This window comes from Nerophis lumbriciformis, linkage group LG04 (assembly GCF_033978685.3).
Source record: "Nerophis lumbriciformis linkage group LG04, RoL_Nlum_v2.1, whole genome shotgun sequence".
Taxonomy (NCBI): Eukaryota; Metazoa; Chordata; class Actinopteri; order Syngnathiformes; family Syngnathidae; genus Nerophis; species Nerophis lumbriciformis.
Genome location: NC_084551.2, coordinates 62,599,889 through 62,625,276, shown reverse-complemented (window position 1 = coordinate 62,625,276; position 25,388 = coordinate 62,599,889). Strand labels below are relative to the sequence as shown.

Sequence of the window (25,388 nt, the reverse complement as noted above, 5' to 3'; positions counted from 1 at the left end):
CCAACGTTGGGATTGGAACATCCAACGTGGGGATTGTAACATCCAACGTTGGGATTGTAACACCCAACGTGTGGATTGTAACATCCAACGTTGGGATTGTAACATCCAACGTGGGGATTGGAACATCCAACGTTGGGATTGTAACACCCAACGTGTGGATTGTAACATCCAACGTTGGGATTGTAACACCCAACATGGGGATTGGAACATCCAACGTGGGGATGGTCAAGAGGCAGCTTTGTGGTTTTTTCCTTTTTCACCGCCTACTTTTCAGGTATTGCATACTTACTTGCATGTGTGAAGGCAGCATCAACACACTGACATGTGAAGGCAGCATCAACACACTGACATGTGAAGGCAGCATCAACACACTGACATGTGAAGGCAGCATCAACACACTGACATGTGAAGGCAGCATCGTCACACTGACATAAATCAGTCCTGGTGGCATCAAAATAATAATAACAATAATACAAATCATAACCTTGAGAGTGCGTGAGGTGTTGGATGGGTGTGGTGGGTGTGTGGTGGGTGTGTGGTGGGTGGGGGGGGGATGAGGTGGTCATGGTGGTGGTGGGGAGCTGCAGGCCCACTCAGGCGAAGTACATGGTCCTTAGGCGAAGTACATGGTCCTTAGGGTGTCGTGGTGGATCTGCACCGCTTTGGCCAAGGCCTGGGGGTCCCGACCGTTGCTCTGACCCGACACATGGCTGCCCTCACCACTGGGGGGGACACACAAGGTGACCTTGTTATTCATTCTGTGGTTCTCAAACTTCATCAGCCAAGTTCCACCTCAGGAACACCGTCATGACAACAGTAGTGTAGTAGGCCTAAGTATTCATTAAGTACCACCATAATGACAACATTAAATACAGTAATACAATACCAAAAAGTATTTTAAGCATTTTCAATACTTTTCTAAATAAAGGGGACCACATTGTCTTTATTGGAACAACAAATGTTAGTGTACATGAAACATATGTTTATTATTGTCATTTAGTCCTGAAATAAAATGTTGAACATACAAACATCAATTTACAAACTATAGACCTGTTTCCTTACTTCCACAATTTTCTAAAATCATTGAAAAACTGTTCAATAACAGATTAGAGAGTTTCATAAATAAAAATAGAATACTCGAAGAAAATCAATATGGATACAGAGCTAATGTTTCAACTTCGATGGCTTTAATTGAAATTACAGAAGAAATTACCAATGCGATAGATAATAAAAAATGTGCGGCAGCAGTTTTTATGGATCTAACTAAAGCATTTGACACAATTAATCACAATATTTTAATCAAAAAACTAGAGCGATATGGCATCAGAGGGTTAGTCTTAAACTGGATAAGAAGTTATCTAATGAACAGGAAACAATACGTGAAGGTAGGCGAACACACCTCGACAACGCTAAATATATCCTGTGGTGTACCTCAGGGATCAATACTAGGACCTAAATTATTCAATCTATATATAAATGACATTTGTAAAGTTACAAAAGATTTAAAGTTAGTATTATTTGCGGATGATACAACAGCGTTTTGTTCAGGAGAGAACACACAGAAGATACTACAAATAATAACAGAAGAAATTAACAAATTAAAAAGATGGTTTGACAAAAACAGACAATCGTTGAATCTCAGTAAAACTAAAATAATGCTATTTGGTAACAGTAGAAGAGAAAGTCAAACACAAATACAAATAGACGGAATAGAAATTGAAAGAGTAAATGAAACCAAATTTCTAGGTATAATGATTGATGATAAATTGAACTGGAAATCTCACGTAAAAAATATACAACATAAAGTAGCAAGAAACACGTCAATAATGAATAAAGCAAAACATGTTCTAGACAAAAAATCACTTCATATTCTCTACTGCTCACTAGTGTTACCATATCTGAGTTATTGTGCAGAAATATGGGGAAATAATTACAAAAGTACACTTCATTCATTAACGGTGTTACAAAAAAGATCAGTTAGAATAATACATAATGTTGGATATAGAGAACATACAAATCCTTTATTTATTGAATCAAAGATTCTGAAATTCTACGACATAGTGAATTTGCAAACAGCTAAAATGATACACAAAGCAAACTATAACCTGCTACCCAAAAATATACAACAATTCTTCTCAAAAAAAGAGGAGAAATATAATCTTAGGGAGAAATGTAATTTAAAACATTTGTATGCACGTACAACACTTAAGACCTTCAGTATATCAGTATGTGGAATTCAATGATGGAATGGATTAAGCAAAGCAATCAAACAATGTACTAATATGATCCACTTCAAGAAACTCTTCAAACTTAAAGTGTTTACAAAGTACAAAGAAGAAGAACCATGATAAACATTCTGAATTTATTTAACTCATCCATTCTTTCGTTCTTTCACTCACAAAATAATCTTACTTATATCAACATATGAAATGTAACTTACTTCACCAATTATCATTTATTTACTTATTTTATTGTGATTACTTATGGAGTATATTGTGAATAAATTGAGAACAGGAAGTGAACAAAAGTTTTAGCAACTGTCATGTAAAAGAAAAGGGGTAGGATTAAATGAGCTTTGCTTCTTTCTACTCCTTTTCGAACATGTTGAAAAGAGAAACTGGAGATTGTGATGTATCATGTTGTATACTTGCATGTTCCAAATAAACTCAAACTCAAACTCAATACTAGACAAACTTGTCTTTTAGTAGTAAGTAAACAAACAAAGACTCCTAATTAGTCTGCAGTAACATATTGTGTCATTTATACACCTATTATTTTGTACACTTTATGAGGGACAAACTGTAAAAATTGATTATTAATCTACTTGTTCAATTACTGTTAATATCTGCTTATTTTCTGTTTTAACATGTTCTATCTACACTTCTGTTAAAATGTAATAATCACTTATTCTTCTCTTCTTTGATACTTGACATTAGTTTTGGATGATACCACACATTTAGGTATGGATGTGATACCAAGTAGTTACAGGATCATACATTGGTCATATTCAAAGTCCTCATGTGTCCAGGGACGTATTTACTGACTTTATAAACATAATATACATTTAAAAGAAAAAAGATTTTATATGGATGTAATCATAGTAGTATCGACTAGATACGCTCTTGTACTTGGTATCATTACAGTGGATGTCAGGTGTAGATCCACCCATGGCGTTTGTTTACATTGTGACGGCGGTGAGCTATTGTATCCTCCTACGGTGTGTAGTGAAGCATGTTTAGCCATTCCTCGTCCTCCAGTGATAATGCTACATGTAAGAAACATACTTTATTTGTCGCCATGGAGACAAGGTAACTAACTATTTAGCCATGTGTTAAAGCAGCTCTTCCTGAGGGTGTTTCAGTGTTATAACTTCACCTTTATCTTTACTTTTTACACCAAAATGCGTCCATTCTCTCTTTTCTGTCTACACACTGTGTCTGCTTGTAAGTACTCTGTGTGTGTGCGCTGCCCAACATGCTCCTCTGCTTGTAAAACCAGCAATGTCACCACATGACGACGCGCACCACGTCACAACCACTTTGACTGAACTAGCATCTACTTAGAACAACTTTAATTGTAGTTAAACTACTTTAGAACCACTTTGACTGAACTAGCACCTAGTTAAAACCACTTTAATTTTGGTTAAACTACTTTAGAACCACTTTGACTGAACAGGCACCTAGTTAAAACAACTTTAATAGCTGTTAAACTACTTTAGAACCACTTTGACTGGACCAGAACCTAGTAAGAACCACTTTAATTGTTGTTTAACTACTTTAGAATCACTTTGACTGAACCAGAACCTAGTAAGAACCACTTTAATTGTTGTTTAACTACTTTAGAACCACTTTGACTGAACAAGCACCTAGTTAAAATCACTTTAATAGTTGTTAAACAACTTTAGAACCACTTTGACTGAACTAAAGCCTAGTTGGAACCACTTTGATAGTAGTTAAACAACTTTAGAACTACTTTAGCTGAACCAGAACTGAGTTAGAACCACATTGATGGGAGTTAAACAACTTAAGAACCACTTTCACTGAACTAGAATCTAGTTGGAAACCCCTTGATAGTTGTTAACCAACTTTAGAACCACTATGACTGAACTAGAACCTAGTTAGAACCACTTTGATACTAGTTAAACAACTTTAGAACCACTTTGACTGAACTAAAACCTAGTTGGAACAACTATAGAACCACTTTGACTGAACTAGAACCTAGTTAGAACCACTTTGATACTAGTTAAACAACTTTAGAACCACTTTGACTGAACTAGAACCTAGTTAGAACCACTTTGATACTAGTTAAACAATTTTAGAACCACTTTGACTGAACTAGAACCCAGTTGGAACAACTTTAGAACCACTATGACTGAACTAGAACCTAGTTAGAACCACTTTGATACTAGTTAAACAACTTTAGAACCACTTTGACTGAACTAGAACCTAGTTGGAACAACTTTAGAACCACTTTGACTGAACTAGAACCTAGTTAGAACCACTTTGATACCAGTTAAACAACTTTAGAACCACTTTGACTGAACTAGAACGTAGTTAGAATCACTTTGATACTAGTTAAACAACTTTAGAACCACTTTGACTGAACTAGAACCTAGTTTGAACAACTTTAGAACTACTTTGACTGAACTATAACCTAGTTAGAACCCCTTTGGTACTAGTTAAACAACTTTAGAACCACTTTGACTGAACTAGAACCTAGTTGGAACAACTTTAGAACCACTATGACTGAACTAGAACCTAGTTAGAACCGCTTAGATACTAGTTAAACAACTTTAGAACCACTTTGACTGAACTAGAACCTAGTTGGAACAACTTTAGAACTACTTTGACTGAACTATAACCTAGTTAGAACCACTTTGATACTAGTTAAACAACTTTAGAACCACTTTGACTGAACTAGAACCTAGTTGGAACAACTTTAGAACCACTATGACTGAACTAGAACCTAGTTAGAACCACTTTGATACTATTTAAAATACTTTAGAACCTCTTTGACTGAACTAGAACCTAGTTGGAACAACTTTAGAACCACTATGACTGAACTAGAACCTACTTAGAACCACTTTGATACTAGTTAAACAACTTTAGAACCACTTTGACTGAACTAGAACCTAGTTGGAACAACTTTAGAACCACTTTGACTGAACTAGAACCTAGTTAGAACCACTTTGATACTAGTTAAACAACTTTAGAATCACTTTGACTGAACTAGAACCTAGTTGGAACAACTTTAGAACTACTTTGACTGAACTAGAACCTAGTTAGAACCACTTTGATACTAGTTAAACAACTTTAGAACCACTTTGACTGAACTAGAACCTAGTTGGAACAACTTTAGAACCACTATGACTGAACTAGAACCTAGTTAGAACCACTTTGATACTAGTTAAACAACTTTAGAACCACTTTGACTGAACTAGAACCTAGTTGGAACAACTTTAGAACCACTATGACTGAACTAGAACCTAGTTAGAACCACTTTAATACTAGTTAAACAACTTTAGAACCACTTTGACTGAACTAGAACCTAGTTGGAACAACTTTAGAACCACTTTGACTGAACTAGAAGCTAGTTAGAACCACTTTGATACAGTTAAACAACTTTAGAACCACTTTAGCTGAACCAGGACTGAGTTAGAACCACTTTGATGGGAGTTAAACAACTTAAGAACCACTTTGACTGAACTAGAACCTAGTTGGAACCCCCTTGTAAGTTGTTAACCAACTTTAGAACCACTATGACTGAACTAGAACCTACTTAGAACCACTTTGGTACTAGTTAAACAACTTTAGAACCACTTTGACTGAACTAGAACCTAGTTGGAACCACTTTAGAACCACTTTGACTGAACTAGAACCTAGTTAGAACCACTTTGATACTAGTTAAACAACTTTGAAACCACTTTGACTGAACTAGAACCTAGTTAGAACCACTTTGATACTAGTTAAACAACTTTAGAATCACTTTGACTGAACTAGAACCTAGTTGGAACAACTTTAGAACTACTTTGACTGAACTATAACCAAGTTAGAACCACTTTGATACTAGTTAAACAACTTTAGAACCACTTTGACTGAACTAGAACCTAGTTGGAACAACTTTAGAACCACTATGACTGAACTAGAACCTAGTTAGAACCACTTTGATACCAGTTAAACAACTTTAGAACCACTTTGACTGAACTAGAACCTAGTTGGAACAACTTTAGAACCACTATTACTGAACTAGAACCTAGTTAGAACCACTTTGATACTAGTTAAACAACTTTAGAACCACTTTGACTGAACTAGAACCTGGTTGGAACAACTTTAGAACTACTTTGACTGAACTATAACCTAGTTAGAACCACTTTGATACTAGTTAAACAACTTTAGAACCACTTTGACTGAACTAGAACCTAGTTGAAACAACTTTAGAACCACTATGACTGAACTAGAACCTAGTTAGAACCACTTTGATACTAGTTAAACAACTTTAGAACCACTTTGACTGAACTACAACCTAGTTGGAACAACTTTAGAACCACTTTGACTGAACTAGAAGCTAGTTAGAACCACTGATACAGTTAAACAACTTTACAACTACTTTAGCTGAACCAGAACTGAGTTAGAACCACTTTGATGGGAGTTAAACAACTTAAGAACCACTTTGACTGAACTAGAACCTACTTAGAACCACTTTGGTACTAGTTAAACAACTTTAGAACCACTTTGACTGAACTAGAACCTAGTTGGAACAACTTTAGAACCACTTTGACTGAACTAGAACCTAGTTAGAACCACTTTAATACTAGTTAAACAACTTTAAAACCACTTTGACTGAACTAGAACCTAGTTGGAACAACTTTAGAACTACTTTGACTGAATTATAACCAAGTTAGAACCACTTTGATACTAGTTAAACAACTTTAGAACCACTTTGACTGAACTAGAACCTAGTTGGAACAACTTTAGAACCACTATGACTGAACTAGCACCTAGATAGAACCACTTTGATACTAGTTAAACAACTTTAGAACCACTTTGACTGAACTAGAACCTAGTTAGAACCACTTTGATACTAGTTAAACAACTTTAGAACCACTTTGACTGAACTAGAACCTAGTTAGAACCACTTTGATACTAGTTAAACAACTTTAGAACCACGTTGACTGAACTACAACCTAGTTGGAACAACTTTAGAACCACTTTGACTGAACTATAACCTAGTTAGAACCACTTTGATACTAGTTAAACAACTTTAGAACCACTTTGACTGAACTAGAACCTAGTTGGAACAACTTTAGAACCACTTTGACTGAACTAGAACCTAGTTGGAACAACTTTAGAACCACTTTGACTAAACTAGAACCTAGTTGGAACAACTTTAGAACCACTTTGACTGAACTAGAACCTAGTTAAAACCACTTTGATACTAGTTAAACAACTTTAGAACCACTTTGACTGAACTAGAACCTAGTTGGAACAACTTTAGAACCACTTTGACTGAACTAGAAGCTAGTTGGAAACCACTTTGATACTAGTTAAACAACTTTAGAACCACTTTGACTGAACTAGATCCTAGTTAGAACCATTTTGATACTAGTTAAACAACTTTAGAACCACTTTGACTGAACTAGAACCTAGTTGGAACAACTTTAGAACCACTATGACTGAACTAGAACCTAGTTAGAACCACTTTGATACTAGTTAAACAACTTTAGAACCACTTTGACTGAACTAGAACCTAGTTGGAACAACTTTAGAACCACTTTGATTGAACTAGAACCTAGTTGGGACAACTTTAGAACCACTATGACTGAACTAGAACCTAGTTAGAACCACTTTGATACTAGTTAAACAACTTTAGAACCACTTTGACTGAACTACAACCTAGTTGGTACAACTTTAGAACCACTATGACTGAACTAGAACCTAGTTAGAACCACTTTTATACTAGTTAAACAACTTTAGAACCACTTTGGCTGAACTATAACCTAGTTAGAACCACTTTGATACTAGTTAAACAACTTTAGAACCACTTTGACTGAACTAGAACCTAGTTGGAACAACTTTAGAACCACTATGACTGAACTAGAACCTAGTTAGAACCACTTTGATACTAGTTAAACAACTTTAGAACCACTTTGACTGAACTAGACTTAGTTGGAACCCCATTGATAGTTGTCAACCAACTTTAGAACCACTATGACTGAACTAGAACCTAGTTAGAACCACTTTGATACTAGTTAAACAACTTTAGAACCACTTTGACTGAACTTGACCTAGTTGGAACCCCATTGATAGTTGTCAACCAACTTTAGAACCACTATGACTGAACTAGAACCTAGTTAGAACCACTTTTATACTAGTTAAACAACTTTAGAACCACTTTGACTGAACTAGAACCTAGTTGGAACAACTTTAGAACCACTTTGACTGAACTAGAACCTAGTTGGAACAACTTTAGAACCACTTTCACTAAACTAGAACCTAGTTGGAACAACTTTAGAACCACTTTGACTGAACTAAAACCTAGTTAGAACCACTTTGATACTAGTTAAACAACTTTAAAACCACTTTGACTGAACTAGAACCTAGTTGGAACAACTTTAGAACCACTTTGACTGAACTAGTAGCTAGTTGGAAACCACTTTGATACTAGTTAAACAACTTTAGAACCACTTTGACTGAACTAGAACCTAGTTGGAACAACTTTAGAACCACTTTGACTGAACTAGAACCTAGTTAGAACCACTTTGATACTAGTTAAACAACTTTAGAACCACTTTGACTGAACTAGAACCTAGTTGGAACAACTTTAGAACCACTTTGATTGAACTAGAACGTAGTTGTAACAACTTTAGAACCACTTTGACTGAACTAGAACCTAGTTGGAACAACTTTAGAACCACTTTGACTGAACTAGAAGCTAGTTAGAACCACTTTGATACTAGTTAAACAACTTTAGAACCACTTTGACTGAACTAGAACCTAGTTGAAACAACTTTAGAACCACTATGACTGAACTAGAACCTAGTTAGAACCACTTTGATACTAGTTAAACAACTTTAGAACCACTTTGACTGAACTACAACCTAGTTGGAACAACTTTAGAACCACTTTGACTGAACTAGAAGCTAGTTAGAACCACTTTGATACAGTTAAACAACTTTAGAACCACTTTAGCTGAACCAGAACTGAGTTAGAACCACTTTGATGGGAGTTAAACAACTTAAGAACCACTTTGACTGAACTAGAACCTACTTAGAACCACTTTGGTACTAGTTAAACAACTTTAGAACCACTTTGACTGAACTAGAACCTAGTTGGAACAACTTTAGAACCACTTTGACTGAACTAGAACCTAGTTAGAACCACTTTGATACTAGTTAAACTACTTTAAAACCACTTTGACTGAACTAGAACCTAGTTAGAAACACTTTGATACTAGTTAAACAACTTTAGAATCACTTTGACTGAACTAGAACCTAGTTGGAACAACTTTAGAACTACTTTGACTGAACTATAACCAAGTTAGAACCACTTTGATACTAGTTAAACAACTTTAGAACCACTTTGACTGAACTAGAACCTAGTTGGAACAACTTTAGAACCACTTTGACTGAACTAGAACGTAGTTAGAACCACTTTGATACTAGTTAAACAACTTTAGAACCACTTTGACTGAACTAGAACCTAGTTGGAACAACTTTAGAACCACTTTGACTGAACTAGAAGCTAGTTAGAACCACTTTGATACAGTTAAACAACTTTAGAACCACTTTAGCTGAACCAGAACTGAGTTAGAACCACTTTGATGGGAGTTAAACAACTTAAGAACCACTTTGACTGAACTAGAACCTAGTTGGAACCCCCTTGATAGTTGTTAACCAACTTTAGAACCACTATGACTGAACTAGAACCTACTTAGAACCACTTTGGTACTAGTTAAACAACTTTAGAACCACTTTGACTGAACTAGAACCTAGTTGGAACAACTTTAGAACCACTTTGACTGAACTAGAACCTAGTTAGAACCACTTTGATACTAGTTAAACAACTTTAAAACCACTTTGACTGAACTAGAAGCTAGTTAGAACCACTTTGATACTAGTTAAACAACTTTAGAACCACTTTGACTGAACTAGAACATAGTTAAAACCACTTTGATACTAGTTAAACAACTTTAAAACCACTTTGACTGAACTAGAACCTAGTTAGAACCACTTTGATACTAGTTAAACAACTTTAGAACCACTTTGACTGAATTAGAACCTAGTTAAAACCACTTTGATACTAGTTAAACAACTTTAAAACCACTTTGACTGAACTAGAACCTAGTTAAAACCACTTTGATACTAGTTAAACAACTTTAAAACCACTTTGACTGAACTAGAACCTAGTTAGAACCACTTTGATACTAGTTAAACAACTTTAGAATCACTTTGACTGAACTAGAACCTAGTTGGAACAACTTTAGAACTACTTTGACTGAACTATAACCAAGTTAGAACCACTTTGATACTAGTTAAACAACTTTAGAACCACTTTGACTGAACTAGAGTGCACAATGAGTCCAAACGTGAAACAGGTGAAACTAATGGGTAACTATGGAAACAAGACCAGGGAGTGAAAAGCCAGAAACTAAAGAGTCCAATAACTAAACAAAACATGACTAAAACAAAACATGATTACACCGACATGACATTTGCCTCATCCCATGAGAGTGAAGAACACAGTAAAGAGCTGAGGAGTCAGAAAGAGAAAGAGATGATGCAGTATTATCTGCTCACTGATGCTACCTGCTGGCTGCAGGTAGTCCTGGATAGTCCCACTCCTTAACGCTGCAGGATTCTATTTTGTCGACGACGCATATTTTTTCAATGTCACGACATGACATTGAAAAAAATCTGGGGAAGCGGTACTTTTCAAACAGGGTATAGTACCGTTTTTGATTCACTTTAGAACCATTTTGACTGAACTATCACCTAGTTAAAACCACTTTAATAGCTGTTAAACAACGTTAGAACCACTTTGACTGAACTAGAGCCTAGTTTGATAGTAGTTAAACAACTTTAGAACCACTTTAGCTGAACCAGAACTGAGTTAGAACCACTTTGATGGGAGTTAAACAACTTAAGAACCACTTTGACTGAACTAGAACCTAGTTGGAACCCCCTTGATAGTTGTTAACCAACTTTAGAACCACTATGACTGAACTAGAACCTAGTTAGAACCACTTTGATACTAGATACTAGAAGTGCGCAGAGGTAGACAGAGTGTGACAGGGGTTTGAATGCGGGGATGTCACCAGAAAGACAAACTGAAAACAATGAACTTAAATACTACAGACATGATTAGTGAAAACAGGTGCGTGACTCAAAACGTGAAACAGGTGCGTGACGTGACAGGTGAAAACTAATGGGTTGCTATGGTGACAAACAAGAGTACACAATGAGTCCAAACGTGAAACAGGTGAAACTAATGGGTAACTATGGAAACAAGGCCAGGGAGTGAAAAGCCAGAAACTAAAGAGTCCAATAACTAAACAAAACATGACTAAAACAAAACATGATTACACCGACATGACATTTGGTTCATCCCATGAGAGTGAAGAACGCAGTAAAGAGCTGAAAGAGAAAGAGATGATGCAGTATTATCTGCTCACTGATGCTACCTGCTGGCTGCAGCTAGTCCTGGATAGTCCCACTCCTTAACGCTGCAGGATTCTATTTTGTCGACGACGCATATTTTTTCAATGTCACATGACATTGAAAAAATCTGGGGAAGCGGTACTTTTCAAACAGGGTATAGTACCGTTTTGGATTCACTGTACTAGTACCGGTATACCCTAGCACCCTAGTTGGCACTAACCTGTCGTGTTCTTTGTCCACCAGGTGGTAGCGGGCGCGGAAGGCCACCAGGCGGGCGTAGTAGGCGGGCGCGGGGATGGAGACGGAGCGTGTGCAGCGCACGTAGGTGTGGCACAGCTGGTAGGTGAGAATCTGCAGCTCGTCGGCCGTGAAGCGATTGTCATCCCACAAGACGTAGTAATGCGACGGCCGGCTCGTACCCTGGAGACCGGAGTGGGCATTGAGAAGGTCCTCAGAAGGTGGAAGGTGAAGTATTTCAGTACCTGTATGCCGGCGTGGCTGCAGAGGTAAAAGTCAAACTCGAAGGGATGAGTGATGCTGGTGTCCACTGTGGTGCCCGCAGGAATGTTCCCGCTCTTTCCGATCTGGTGACACAACAGAGCACTTTCAGGGAACAGTCGGGAGGATTGTGGTGACAACGCACCCTCTCCGACTTGTCGGCGCAGAAGAGGCGGGTGTGGTGGCGTTTCTGCACCACGATGTAGGTGATGCCCGGCTGGTAGTCCTTCTCCAGCTTGATGCAGGCGTCCCTGATGGCCAGCAGCTCGTAATGTAAAATCTGCACAAAACATCCATCGTTAAACTCTATTCATCAACAAGCTCTTATTGTTGGCGGCTGAGACTCCTCCCACCCAATACTTGCCAACCTTGAGACCTCCGATTTCCAGAAGTGGGGGGAGGGGGGCAGGGGGGTGGGCGTGGTTGGGGCAGGGGCGTGATTAAGAGGGGAGGAGTATATTTACAGCTAAAATTCACCAAGTCAAGTATTTCATATATATATATATTAGAGATTCGCGGATAGGCAATTATTTCATCCGCAACCGCATCAGAAAGTCGTCAACCATCCGCCATCCACCCGATGTAACATTTGATCAGAACCGCACCCGCCCGCACCCGCCCGTTGTTATATATGTAATATAGACGATGCAAGGCATTAGTGAGGTTATAAAGCTTTTGCCTGTTAAAGAAAGGAGACCGATCCAATGCAGCACAGACATTCGCGTGCCACGCTGTCACGACCCAGACGCACACCAGTGCGCAATCATATGGGAGCCGCGCTGAGCGCACCTCCAAGCGCGTCTCGCTGCCGGCGACGGCCGGGTATGGGCCCGACGCTCCAGCGCCATCCATTTTCAGGGCTAGTTGATTCGGCAGGTGGGTTCTTACACACTCCTTAGCGGGTTCCGACTTCCATGGCCACCGTCCTAGCTGCTGTCTATATCAACCAGGGTGAGCCCCACCCCTTTCGTGAGCGCACTGCGCGCGGAGTGACCCCTGTTACGAGCCCCCGGCCACGGGGGTGGCGGGCAGGTAAGCTGCTTACCTGCTGCGCGTGACGCCGGCCGCGGCGAAGGCGGACGAGGCGGGGTGTCGGTGCGGTGGGCGCGGTGGTGACCCTGGACGTGCGTCGGGCCTTTCTCGCGGATCGCCTCAGCTACGGCTCTCGGTGGGGCCCTCTCGGGGGAAGGGGCCTCGGTCCCGGACCCCGGCGAGGCGTCCCTTCTCCGCTCCGTAAAAGTGTCCATCTCTTTTTTTTTCTTTCTTCTGTTGTGGCATATGCAGCAGGTGCCTGCTCGTTTTTCGTATGTGGGTAACAACATTTAACTATGTATATATATTTCCGAATTGGTTTAACTGCCACCCGCCTGAATCTATTTAAAATCTAATTTTTTTTTATTTCAACCGCCCGACCCGACCCGACCCGCGGATAAAATCTAATTTTTTTTTTTATTTCATCCGCCCGATCCGCGGATAATCCGCGGACTCCGCGGTTGTGCCCGCAAACCGCGCATCTCTAATATGTATATATAAATAAAAGAAATACTTGAATTTCAGTGTTCATTTATTTGCACATATACACACACATAACACTCATCTACTCATTGTTGAGTTAAGGGTTGAATTGTCCATCCTTGTTCTATTCTCTGTCACTATTTTTCTAACCATGCTGAACACCCTCTCTGATGATGCATTGATGTGTGGCACGCACAAAAGTGCTTTCATCAAATGCATTAGAGTCTGGAATCTTCCATCTCTCCCTAGCATGGCCCAAAACCGGTCAATCTTTGCTTCCTGAGGAAGATCTTCAGTGCCAAGCACTTGGTAGTCCACTACTTCTTCCCGGAGGCTATACAGGTCCAGTCGCAGCTGCGGCTTGGAACTTACAAGCTGTTATGAGAGTAGCGTATGTGTGTGTGTGTGGCCCTTTAATAGGTGAGCATGTGAGGTGAATGACGTCAGTGAGTGTGTGGGCGAGAGCAGAGAGGGAGCGGTAGCGTGAGTGCGGACGGGGACTAGTTTGTTTTGTGTTGGATTGGCTGTGTGCAAGCAATCAATAAGGCAAGATTTGCAACTAATCGCCGGACTCAGGCAGGAAAGGTGCAACAAAGCGTATTTCTTCATCTTACTCGTCGTCGGCGTCGCCATGGCTGTATCTTCCTCGTTCTTCTGCTTCGTCTCCTTGTTGTGTGCACAGCAATCTCTAAAAGCCGTATATGTTATTGATGTTATAGATGGCAATATTGTCCTGTTTAAGAGTGTCACAACATTGCTGTTTACGGCAGACAAACTGCTTTACGGTATACAAAAACATGACTGCTGTTAATTGTTGGAATAATTGTTTGTAAGTTATCACAAAAGAAACGTTGTATTATGAATGCTGTCTTTCGAGGCCTAACAAGAGGAAGAAGGCTCGTGAAACTCCACTGTGATTTCAACACAGACAGATGGCAGGATCTGCTCAACTTCCAGAGGAACTCTCTTTGAAGTGTTAAACGAACTCTCTCTGAAGTATTTCACAAACTCTCTTCCAACTGTTTGGTGACCGAGGTCAACGCTATTTACGACCCGCTGCCCTCTTGAAGTCCCTGTGGTCAGGAGACGGGAGGGGTTATCCATTGTCCTCCAACACCTGCCCCAGCTGGATCCAGGAAGAGCCCAAGCCCGAGAAATCTTCTTCTTGGACTTCAATGAGACCGAAAACAATGACTGTTTTAAATACTTCCCATTCCTGCTGTGACATATGTTGGTGCGTGAACATGGAACATCTGAATTAAAAGAGGAGACGAAAACCTTCTTCGTCAGAGCGTGGTGTGTACAGAGAGTGCAGTGGCCATGTCTCTCCTCAATATTGAGTCCAAATTGAGTTCTGTCTCTGTTTGATTCCTTGCCTTTTGTCTTGTTTAATAGATATCACAGTGTTTGAACGTGACAGTTGTGTGTTGTTACCGTGCTGGGAGGACGTTAATGAAACTGCCTAACAATAAACCCACATAAGAAACCAAGAACTCGTCCTCAATCATTCTACAGTTATAATGTGTTTGGGCAGGCACACTGTTTATATCGTGGGAAAGCGGACTCAGGTCCGCATGGAGCTGGAGGGGGCGTGGCCTCCAGCTCCGCCTGAATTTCGGGAGATTTTCGGGAGAAAATTTGTCCCGGGAGGTTTTCGGGAGAGGCGCTGAATTTCGGGAGTCTCCCGGAAAATCCGGGAGGGTTGGCAAGTATGTCCCACCCCCACCAAGGACTGTTCTCACTGCTGGACTCTCGAAAGAGGTTCCGCAGCCCCCGAAGCAGAACCTCCAGGTTCTGTAACAGCTTCTTCCCTCAGGCCGTAAGACTCTTGAACGCATCATGATTAAATTATCCCCTCAATTCCCCCCAAAAATGGATTAACTTGCTGCAATATAAAGACAATAAAACATACATTCATAAACCTGGATGCATATGGAAAAGTACAATATATTTATCTGTACAGTAATATATTTATTTATATCTGCACCTTATTGCTTTTTTTTTTATCCTGCACTACCATGAGCTAATGCAGACCTGGGCATTACACCTTTGTGCGTCCCTGTCAATCATAAATTACAAAATACATTTTAAAAAGTATCTATGTCGAGTGTGCAATACAACAGTGTTGCTTTTGTTTTGAAAAGCGTTATTTGTATTACTTCCGTGTGGACTATGCTCGTGCGCGATTGTGAGTGCATGTGAACAGCGGCAATCACAAATTACAAAATAAATTTAAAAAAACATCTATGTCGTGCGTGCAATACAATTGTGCTGCTTTTATTTTGAAAAGTGTTATTTATGAGCGTATGTCCGTGTGTAACCTGTGAGTGAAGGTGCACAGCGACAAGTGATGCACGGTTACCCCCGAGACGCTAAAAAGAGAAAAGTTGATGAGGAATGGCGTGTTTCCAACAAGACATGGACTGACAAGTATTTCTTTACAGAAATGAAAGGTAAAGCCGTGTGCTTAATTTGTGGTACACAGGTTGCTGTGTTTAAAGAATATCATTTGAATCGCCACTACACCACGAAGCACGAGGACAAATACCAGGAATCTGCCTGATGAAGCGCGCTCAAGGGAGGCTGATGCGTTCATGGTAAAACTGCAAACCCAACAACTTTTTGCATACTTGCCAACCCTCCCGGATTTTCCGGGAGACTCCCGAAATTCAGCGCCTCGCCCGAAAACCTCCCGGGACAAATTTTCTCCCGAAAATCTCCCGAAATTCAGGCGGAGCTGGAGGCCACGCCCCCTCCAGCTCCATGCGGACCTGAGTGACGTGTTGACAGCCTGTTCTCACGTCCGCTTTCCCACAATATAAACAGCGTGCCTGCCCAATCATGTTATAACTGTAGAATGATGGAGGGCGAGTTCTTGGTTTCTTATGTGGGTTTATTGTTAGGCAGTTTCATTAACGTCCTCCCAGCGCGGTAACAACACACAACAACAGCAGTCAAGTTTTCGTCTACCGTAAAGCAGTTGGTCTGCCGTAAACAGCAATGTTGTGACACTTTTAAACAGGACAATACTGCCATCTACTGTACATGCATATGTGACCCACCCATAATGTGTCACATTTTTGTGTTGATTTATTTATTTTATTTTGTGGTTTGAATTCGTTTTTGGAGCTGTCATTACACATTTATCAGTATTCACATTGGTCAGTAGGGGGCAGTAGGGCGTTTATTCCCAATTGAATGCTATCACCTGCAGACCGGAAGTGTCTTGTCATTCTGATGAGCGCGACCAGTCTGTGAACAATTGAAACGTCCTGTGTGCTTATTATCCATGTGATCTTTATAAGTTTAAGTACACATTCTGATGGTGGAGCCTAACTCTAAAGTGTTTGTGAGTTGTAGTTTGTATTTGTGAATGAATCCAGTGCACAGCTGCAGTAATCAATACAAAAAGGCGACGTGAGTGCGCAATGTTTATATAGGAACTTCTGATCCTAATTCAGACTCCCAAATTAGAGCTCCCGTTTTCTTATTGATTTTATAATGTATATTTGTATAATGTGTGTGTTCTGAAATAGTGACAGACAATAGAACAAGGATGGACAATTCAACCCTTAACTCAACAATGAGTAGATGAGTGTTATGTGTGTAAATGTGTAAATAAATGAACACTGAAATTCAAGTATTTCTTTTATTTATATATATATATATATATATATATATATATATATATATATATATATATATATATATATATATATAGCTAGAATTCATTGAGAGTCAAGTATTTCTTATATATATATATCTTAACCACGCCCCCGACCACGCCCCCCGCCCCCCACCCCCCACCTCCCGAAATCGGAGGTCTCAAGGTTGGCAAGTATGACTTTTTGCCAAATTTCACACCCCCAGAGATGCAGCATTCAGGACAAGTTTCGTCATTTCTCACAAAATCGAGAAAAAGTAAGGCGTTTTCTGACGGAGAGCTTATTAAGGAGTGCTTATTGGACTCTGTTGCGCTGATATGCCCGTAGAAGAGGGGCACATTTGAGAACGTGTCACTCTCCCCACGCACTGCGGGTTGAGACCATCGCTGGAAACTTGGAGCTTCAGCTGAAGAACAGAACGGCCGACTTTGACTGTTTTTCGCTGGCTTTGGATGAGAGCTGCGATGTACGTGACACCGCCCAGCTGCTCATCTTCTTACGTGGGATAACTGCTGACTTTCAAATCACGGAGGATGTTATGTTTGTTGTCTTCTCCCTGCCTTCTCTATTGGTTTTTCAGTTTCTTCCACAGTCTTTTGTCCCCAACGAGGCACACCTGCTGCTAATCACCTCCTGGTAGCATTTAAGCGCGTCTCCACCAGCTGGTCCCCGCCGGTTATTGTTCCTGAACTCCGCTCTGACATGTGCTACCTTGATTCTGCTTCCCTGGTATGTTGCCTTCGCATATTTCTGTAATATTGACCTCGTTGTGTTTTTGTTTTCCTAGCCACCTTGTTTTGAGAGGACTAGTTTTTGCCACGCTGTGTGCATCCTGACCTTTTGCTCCGCCAACCTCTGAAAGAGACTACTTTTGTTATACTTCCCATGGTGTGCACTTTTGCCCCATCACCCTTAGTTACCATTTTGGACTTATTAAATATTTTCATTTTTTATCGCTTCCCTTGCCTCCATTCTCTGCATCCCGGGGTCCACCCTTGAACTCTATCATAACAGAGGAGCTGGCAGCCATGCAGTCAATTAAAGAGACAACCACAGGTAATGACTTGTTCACATAGGTAAATGCGTGTTTGGACATGTTAGGACTGAAATGGGACAAGCTGGCAGGTGTGACAGCAGATGGTTGTCCAAATCTGACGGGGAAAAAATGTTGGACTTTTAAAGAGGATGCAGGATAAAGTGACAGAAATTGACATTTTTGCATTGTATTATACATCAGGAAGTGTTGTGGAAGACAGTGTTAAAAATAAAACCATCAAAAGCAATCTGCTTTTGTATAAAGTTAAGTTAGGTTAAATGAAATTATTATTAGGGCCCGCATGGCCCATTGTAAAAAGAATCCCAACGGGAGTCCTTTTGCAATGGGACATAAGGACCTATTGAATTTGTAACGTTTTATTCTTTCTTATTATTATTATTATTATTCCGCATCTTTGCACTGTAATTTGACCCCCCTTAACATGCTGCAAATCACCAAATTTGACGCACACATAAATAAACGCGAACAAAACTTTTTGGTAAAAAAATCAAACCCCAAAACTCAAAACTGCACTCTAGCGCCCCCTAGAAGGAAAACTGCCTCTAACTCCCAGTACAAATGTCGTAGAGACATGAAAGAAATACCTCTATGTAAGTCTCAATTAGACCTACTTTTCATTAATTATATTCCTCGGGCAAAAATCAACAGGAAGTAGGCAATTCCCCCTTCAAGACAAAAATTTACTAAAACAGTCATTTTTGTCTCTTTGAGCTGTAATTTGACCCCCTTAACATGCTTCAAAACTCACCAAACTGAACACACACACACACCAGGACTGGCAAAAATTGCGATCTAATAAAAAAACTTAACCCCAAATCTCAAAATTGCGCTCTACCGCAATTTTTTAATAAAACGCAGAAAAAACTGCTCCTCGGAAGAAAAAAATGACAAAACTGCCTGTAACTCCCACTGGGAAGGTCGGAGGACTACAACTGGACAAAAGTATTGGGACACTTAGGACTACCACTTGACAAAAGTATTGGGACACTTACACTGGACAAAAGTATTGGGACACTTACACTGCACAAAAGTATTGGGACAATTAGGACTACAACTTGACAAAAGTTTTGGGACACTTAGGACTAAAACTGGACAAAGGTATTGGGACACTTACGAACAAAACTGGACAAAAGTATTGGGACACTTATGACGAAAACTGGACAAAAGTATTGGGACACTTGGAAATAAAACTTGACAAAAGTATTGGGACAATTAGGACTACAACTTGACAAAAGTTTTGGGACACTTAGGACTAAAACTGGACAAATGTATTGGGACACTTACGAACAAAACTGGACAAAAGTATTGGGACACTTATGACAAAAACTGGACAAAAGTATTGGGACACTTGGAAATAAAACTTGACAAAAGTATTGGGACATTTGGACGAAAACTGGACAACACTATTGGGACACTTGGGACTAAAACTTGACACACGTTTTGGGACACTAAGGACTACAACTTGACAAAAGTATTGGGACACTTCGGACTACCACTAGACAAATGTATTGGGACACTTAGGACTACCTCTGGACTAAAGTATTGGGACACCTACACTGGACACAAGTATTGGGACACTTAGGACTAAAACTGGACAAAAGTATTGGGACACTTGGGACGAAAACTGGACAAAAGCATTGGGACACTTAGGACTAGCACCTGCCAAATACGCGGGCCCGACCAACGCTGCTTGCAGCTTTAATTATTATTATTATTTATCTTACGGTATATCAAAAATAATTTGAGCAAAATTTAATTGAAATATTGTCGGTGTGGCCCTCCAGCAGTTGCTCATGCGGCCCCCGGTAAAAATGAATTGCCCACCCCTGAGCTAATGTCACAAAATTTCGTTCTTATCTGTACTGTAAAGTTCAAATTTGAATGACAATAAAAGGGAAGTCTAAGTCTAAGTCTGAATAACCCACAGTCTCCAATTAACGCCGAGTCAAAAGACAAAATCTATATGGCCATTTATATATTGCAGCCGATAATATATTGTCAATTCCAGACTATACTTTTTCCTACGCTTTGAACCCTTTGGCTCATAAAACGGTGCGGCTGATTTACACTTGTTTTTTTCCGCTAACTGCCATAATGCAAATGGTGTTCTTTAAACACAAGCAGATACACTGAAAAGGTGTGTTATTGTCTGTGGTATTGTGCAATCTTTTGGACGAGTTAGCTCACGTCAAGTCCTGCGGGGTCAACGTCTACAGTATTAACTTCTGTTTAGTGCTTTAAACCAGGAGTGCCATTCGGTCATCCATTTAATAAATATATGGTGGAGTGTATAGTGGAGTGTATGGTGGTCTATATTCCAGAAGGAGTGTATGGTGGTCTACATTTCAGTGGAGTGTATGGTGGTCTACATTCCAGTGGAGTGTATGGTGGTCTACATTTAAGTGGAGTGTATGGTGGTCTACATTTAAATGGAGTGTATGGTGGTCTACATTCCAGTGGAGTGTATGGTGGTCTACATTTCAGTGGAGTGTATGGTGGTCTACATTCCACTAGAGTGTATGGTGGTCTACATTTCAGTGGAGTGTATGGTGGTCTACATTCCAGTGGAGTGTATGGTGGTCTACATTCCAGTGGAGTGTATGGTGGTCTACATTCCAGTGGAGTGTATGGTGGTCTACATTCCAGTGGAGTGTATGGTGGTCTACATTCCAGTGGAGTGTATGGTGGTCTACATTCCAGTGGAGTGTATGGTGATCTACATTCCAGTGGAGTGTATGGTGGTCTACATTTAAATGGAGTGTATGGTGGTCTACATTTCAGTGGAGTGTATGGTGGTCTACATTCCAGTGGAGTGTATGGTGGTCTACATTCCAGTGGAGTGTATGGTGGTCTACATTTCAGTGGAGTGTATGGTGGTCTACATTCCAGTGGAGTGTATGGTGGTCTACATTCCAGTGGAGTGTATGGTGGTCTACATTTCAGTGGAGTGTATGGTGGTCTACATTCCAGTGGAGTGTATGGTGGTCTACATTCCAGTGGAGTGTATGGTGGTCTACATTTCAGTGGAGTGTATGGTGGTCTATATTTCAGTGGAGTGTATGGTGGTCTACATTCCACTAGAGTGTATGGTGGTCTACATTTCAGTGGAGTGTATGGTGGTCTACATTCCAGTGGAGTGTATGGTGGTCTACATTCCAGTGGAGTGTATGGTGGTCTACATTCCAGTGGAGTGTATGGTGGTCTACATTCCAGTGGAGTGTATGGTGGTCTACATTTCAGTGGAGTGTATGGTGGTTTACATTCCAGTGGAGTGTATGGTGGTCTACATATCAGTGGAGTATATGATGGTCTACATATCAGTGGAGTGTATGGTGGTCTACATTCCAGTGGAGTGTATGGTGGTCTACATTTCAGTGGAGTGTATGGTGGTCTACATTTCAGTGGAGTGTATGGTGGTCTATATTTCAGTGGAGTGTATGGTGGTCTACATTCCAGTGGAGTGTATGGTGGTCTACATTTAAATGGAGTGTATGGTGGTCTACATTCCAGTGGAGTGTATGGTGGTCTACATTGCAGTGGAGTGTATGGTGGTCTATATTCCAGTGGAGTGTATGGTGGTCTACATTCCAGTGGAGTGTATGGTGGTCTACATTCCAGTGGAGTGTATGGTGGTCTATATTTCAGTGGAGTTTATGGTGGTCTACATTCCACTAGAGTGTATGGTGGTCTACATTTCAGTGGAGTGTATGGTGGTCTACATTCCAGTGGAGTGTATGGTGGTCTACATATCAGTGGAGTGTATGGTGGTCTACATTCCAGTGGAGTGTATGGTGGTCTACATTCCAGTGGAGTGTATGGTGGTCTATATTTCAGTGGAGTGTATGGTGGTCTACATTCCAGTAGAGTGTATGGTGGTCTACATTTCAGTGGAGTGTATGGTGGTCTGCATTCCAGTGGAGTGTATGGTGGTCTATATTTCAGTGGAGTGTATGGTGGTCTACATTCCAGTAGAGTGTATGGTGGTCTACATTCCAGTGGAGTGTATGGTGGTCTACATTCCAGTGGAGTGTATGGTGGTCTACATTTCAGTAGAGTGTATGGTGGTCTACATTTCAGTGGAGTGTATGGTGGTCTACCTGTGGCAACTGCCCCTCTGGAACGCCGTCCCTGTAGAAAATGATCCTGGTAGGCTTGAAGCGGGTGGACTTGTAGAACTGAATGAGCAGCTCCCGCACCATGTAGGAGAGGTCTTCGATGATCTCCTGCCTGGGTCTCTGGACTCGCACCGTGGCACAGTACCTGCTGGGGTGGGCGTCCATGCTGCCCACCACCTGGGCACACAGCAGAGAGCACACGTCAGCACCCCCCAGTGGCCGAGAAGGGAAGTGGCGGCTGGCACAAGAACAATGACGGATCTTCTTCTTATCAAACTGACGACGCCGGAGTCACCATTTTTATTTTTTTTTGGTTCTTTTTTGACAGGAATTGTGTCAGTGGAGACGTTAACGACAGTTCGCTCTCCCCGCCCGCCTCTGGTCTGATTCAACCATCTGTCATCATCGCTAGGCAACACCGCAGCCAACCGCAGTTGAGCTGAGGTCACGGGCAGCCGAGGGTTGACGTCATCTCACTTTGCAGCGTGACTCAGTGACAAACCTTTTCTTTTTCTTTCACCAGCACCTTCCTGCTTCCAATTCTCTTTCTATTTCCTCACATTCGCTTCAGCCTGGTCTATTGTGAAGGGAAGTCTTAACCACACGTGAGTTTTTCCTTGCCCTTATGTGGGCTCTGTACCAAAGATGTCGTTGTGGCTTGTGCAGCCCTTTGAGACACTTGTGATTTAGGGCTATATAAATAAACATTGATTGATTGGGGGTGGGGTGGGGGGTGGGGGGGTGGAGCAAGATGGGGTTCCTGTGTTCTCTCATGTATGGTAATCAACAGAAGGATGTTGTTCTGGCCCAAGGACTTCAAAGCGGAGAGAACCAAGGATCTGCCCAATTTCCAGACGAACTCTTTTTGAAGTATTTTACGAACTCTTTTTGAACTATTTTATGGAACTCTTTTTGAACTATTTTACTACCTCTTATTTTGAACTGTTCGGTAACCAAAGGCACCGCTGTTTACGACCCACTTCCCTCTGGAAGCAGCTGTGGTCAGGTGGGGGGGGTAGTCAAATAAAGAAGGAGGAGTGCAATCCTTCGGCAGAGCGTGCTGAGACACTGTAAGAGGTTACAGGTCGACGGCAACTCTCCTCAATATATTGAGTCCAAATTGAATTATCCATCCATCCATCCATCCATCTTCTTCCGCTTATCCGAGGTCGGGTCGCGGGGGCAGCAGCCTAAGCAGGAAAGCCCAGACTTCCCTCTCCCCAGCCACTTCGTCCAGCTCTTCCTGTGGGACCCCGAGGCGTTCCCAGGCCAGCCGGGAGACATAGTCTTCCCAACGTGTCCTGGGTCTTCCCCGCGGCCTCCTACCGGTCGGACGTGCCCTAAACACCTCCCTAGGGAGGCGTTCGGGTGGCATCCTGACCAGATGCCCGAACCACCTCATCTGGCTCCTCTCGATGTGGAGGAGCAGCGGCTTTACTTTGAGCTCCTCCCGGATGGCAGAGCTTCTCACCCTATCTCTAAGGGAGAGCCCCGCCACCCGGCGGAGGAAACTCATTTCGGCCGCTTGTACCCGTGATCTTGTCCTTTCGGTCATAACCCAAAGCTCATGACCATAGGTGAGAATGGGAACGTAGATCGACCGGTAAATTGAGAGCTTTGCCTTCCGGCTCAGCTCCTTCTTCACCACAACGGATCGATACAGCGTCCGCATTACTGAAGACACCGCACCGATCCGCCTGTCGATCTCACCATCCACTCTTCCCTCACTCGTGAACAAGACTCCGAGGTACTTGAACTCCTCCACTTGGGGCAAGATCTCCTCCCCAACCCGGAGATGGCACTCCACCCTTGATTGAATTATGTCTCTGTTTAATTCTTTGCCTCTTGTCTTGTTTAATAGATGTCATCAGTGTTCGAACCTGACATCTTCATTCAAGTACCTCGTAGTCTTGTTCACGAGTGAGGGGAAGAGTGGATGGTGAGATCGACAGGCGGATCGGTGCGGCGTCTTCAGTAATGCGGACGCTGTATCGATCCGTTGTGGTGAAGAAGGAGCTGAGCCGGAAGGCAAAAGCTCTCAATTTACCGGTCGATCTACGTTCCCATCCTCACCTATGGTCATGAGCTTTGGGTTATGACCAAAAGGACAAGATCACGGGTACAAGCGGCCCAAATGAGTTTCCTCAGCCGGGTGGCGGGGCTCTCCCTTAGTGTCAAAATAATTGTATCTAAGTTATCACAAAACTTTGTGTTTCCATGAGTTCCCGGCGAGCAGACAAAAGCTGTCTTTGATCTTACCAATCAAAAGGCTTGTAAAACTCCACTGTGTAGGATGGGAAGTGACATGAAGGTGTCGGTTTCTTTGATGTACTGTAATCCAAACAACCCCACACCATAATTCCTCCTCCACCAAATTTCACACTCGGCAATTGCAGTCCGAAATGTAGCGTTCTCCTGGCAACCTCCAAACCCAGACTGGTCCATCAGATTGCCAGATGGAAAAGTGTGATTCATCAGTCCAGAGAAGGCGTCTCCACTGCTCTAGAGTCCACTGCATCCCACGCTTTGTATTGACTTGGTGATGTATGACTTAGATACAGCTGCTCGGCCATGGAAACCCATTCCATGAAGCTCTCTGCATACTGTATGTGGGCTAATTGGAAGGTCACATGAAGTTTGGAGCTCTGTAGCAAGTGACTGTGCAGAAAGTCTTTGCACTATGCTGACCTCTCTGTCAGTTTACGTGGCCTACCACTTGGTGGCTGAGTTGCTGTTGTTCCCAAACGCTTCACTTTTTGTATAATAAAGTTGACTTTGGGAGCGAGGAAATTTCACGACTGGATTTGTTGCACAGGTGGCATCCTATGACAGTTCCACGCTGGAAATAACTGAGAGCGGCCCATTCTTTCACAAATGTTTGT

General features: G+C 41.4%; 1 protein-coding gene across 1 annotated transcript in view; it reads right to left on the bottom strand.

The window, feature by feature from the left end:
- Nucleotides 1-219: 219 nt before the first annotated feature.
- The window catches only part of ago1 (argonaute RISC component 1), a 62,327-nt gene continuing 37,158 nt past the window's right edge, over nt 220-25,388 (bottom strand). Inside the window, exons 13-17 of the mRNA XM_061958751.2 lie at nt 22,489-22,683; nt 12,300-12,434; nt 12,139-12,240; nt 11,877-12,076; nt 220-722 (exon numbers count right to left, since the gene is read on the bottom strand). Of these exons, the coding sequence (XP_061814735.2) occupies nt 614-722; nt 11,877-12,076; nt 12,139-12,240; nt 12,300-12,434; nt 22,489-22,683 (741 nt within the window). The 3' untranslated portion in view covers nt 220-613. The remainder of the gene's footprint in view (nt 723-11,876; nt 12,077-12,138; nt 12,241-12,299; nt 12,435-22,488; nt 22,684-25,388) is intronic.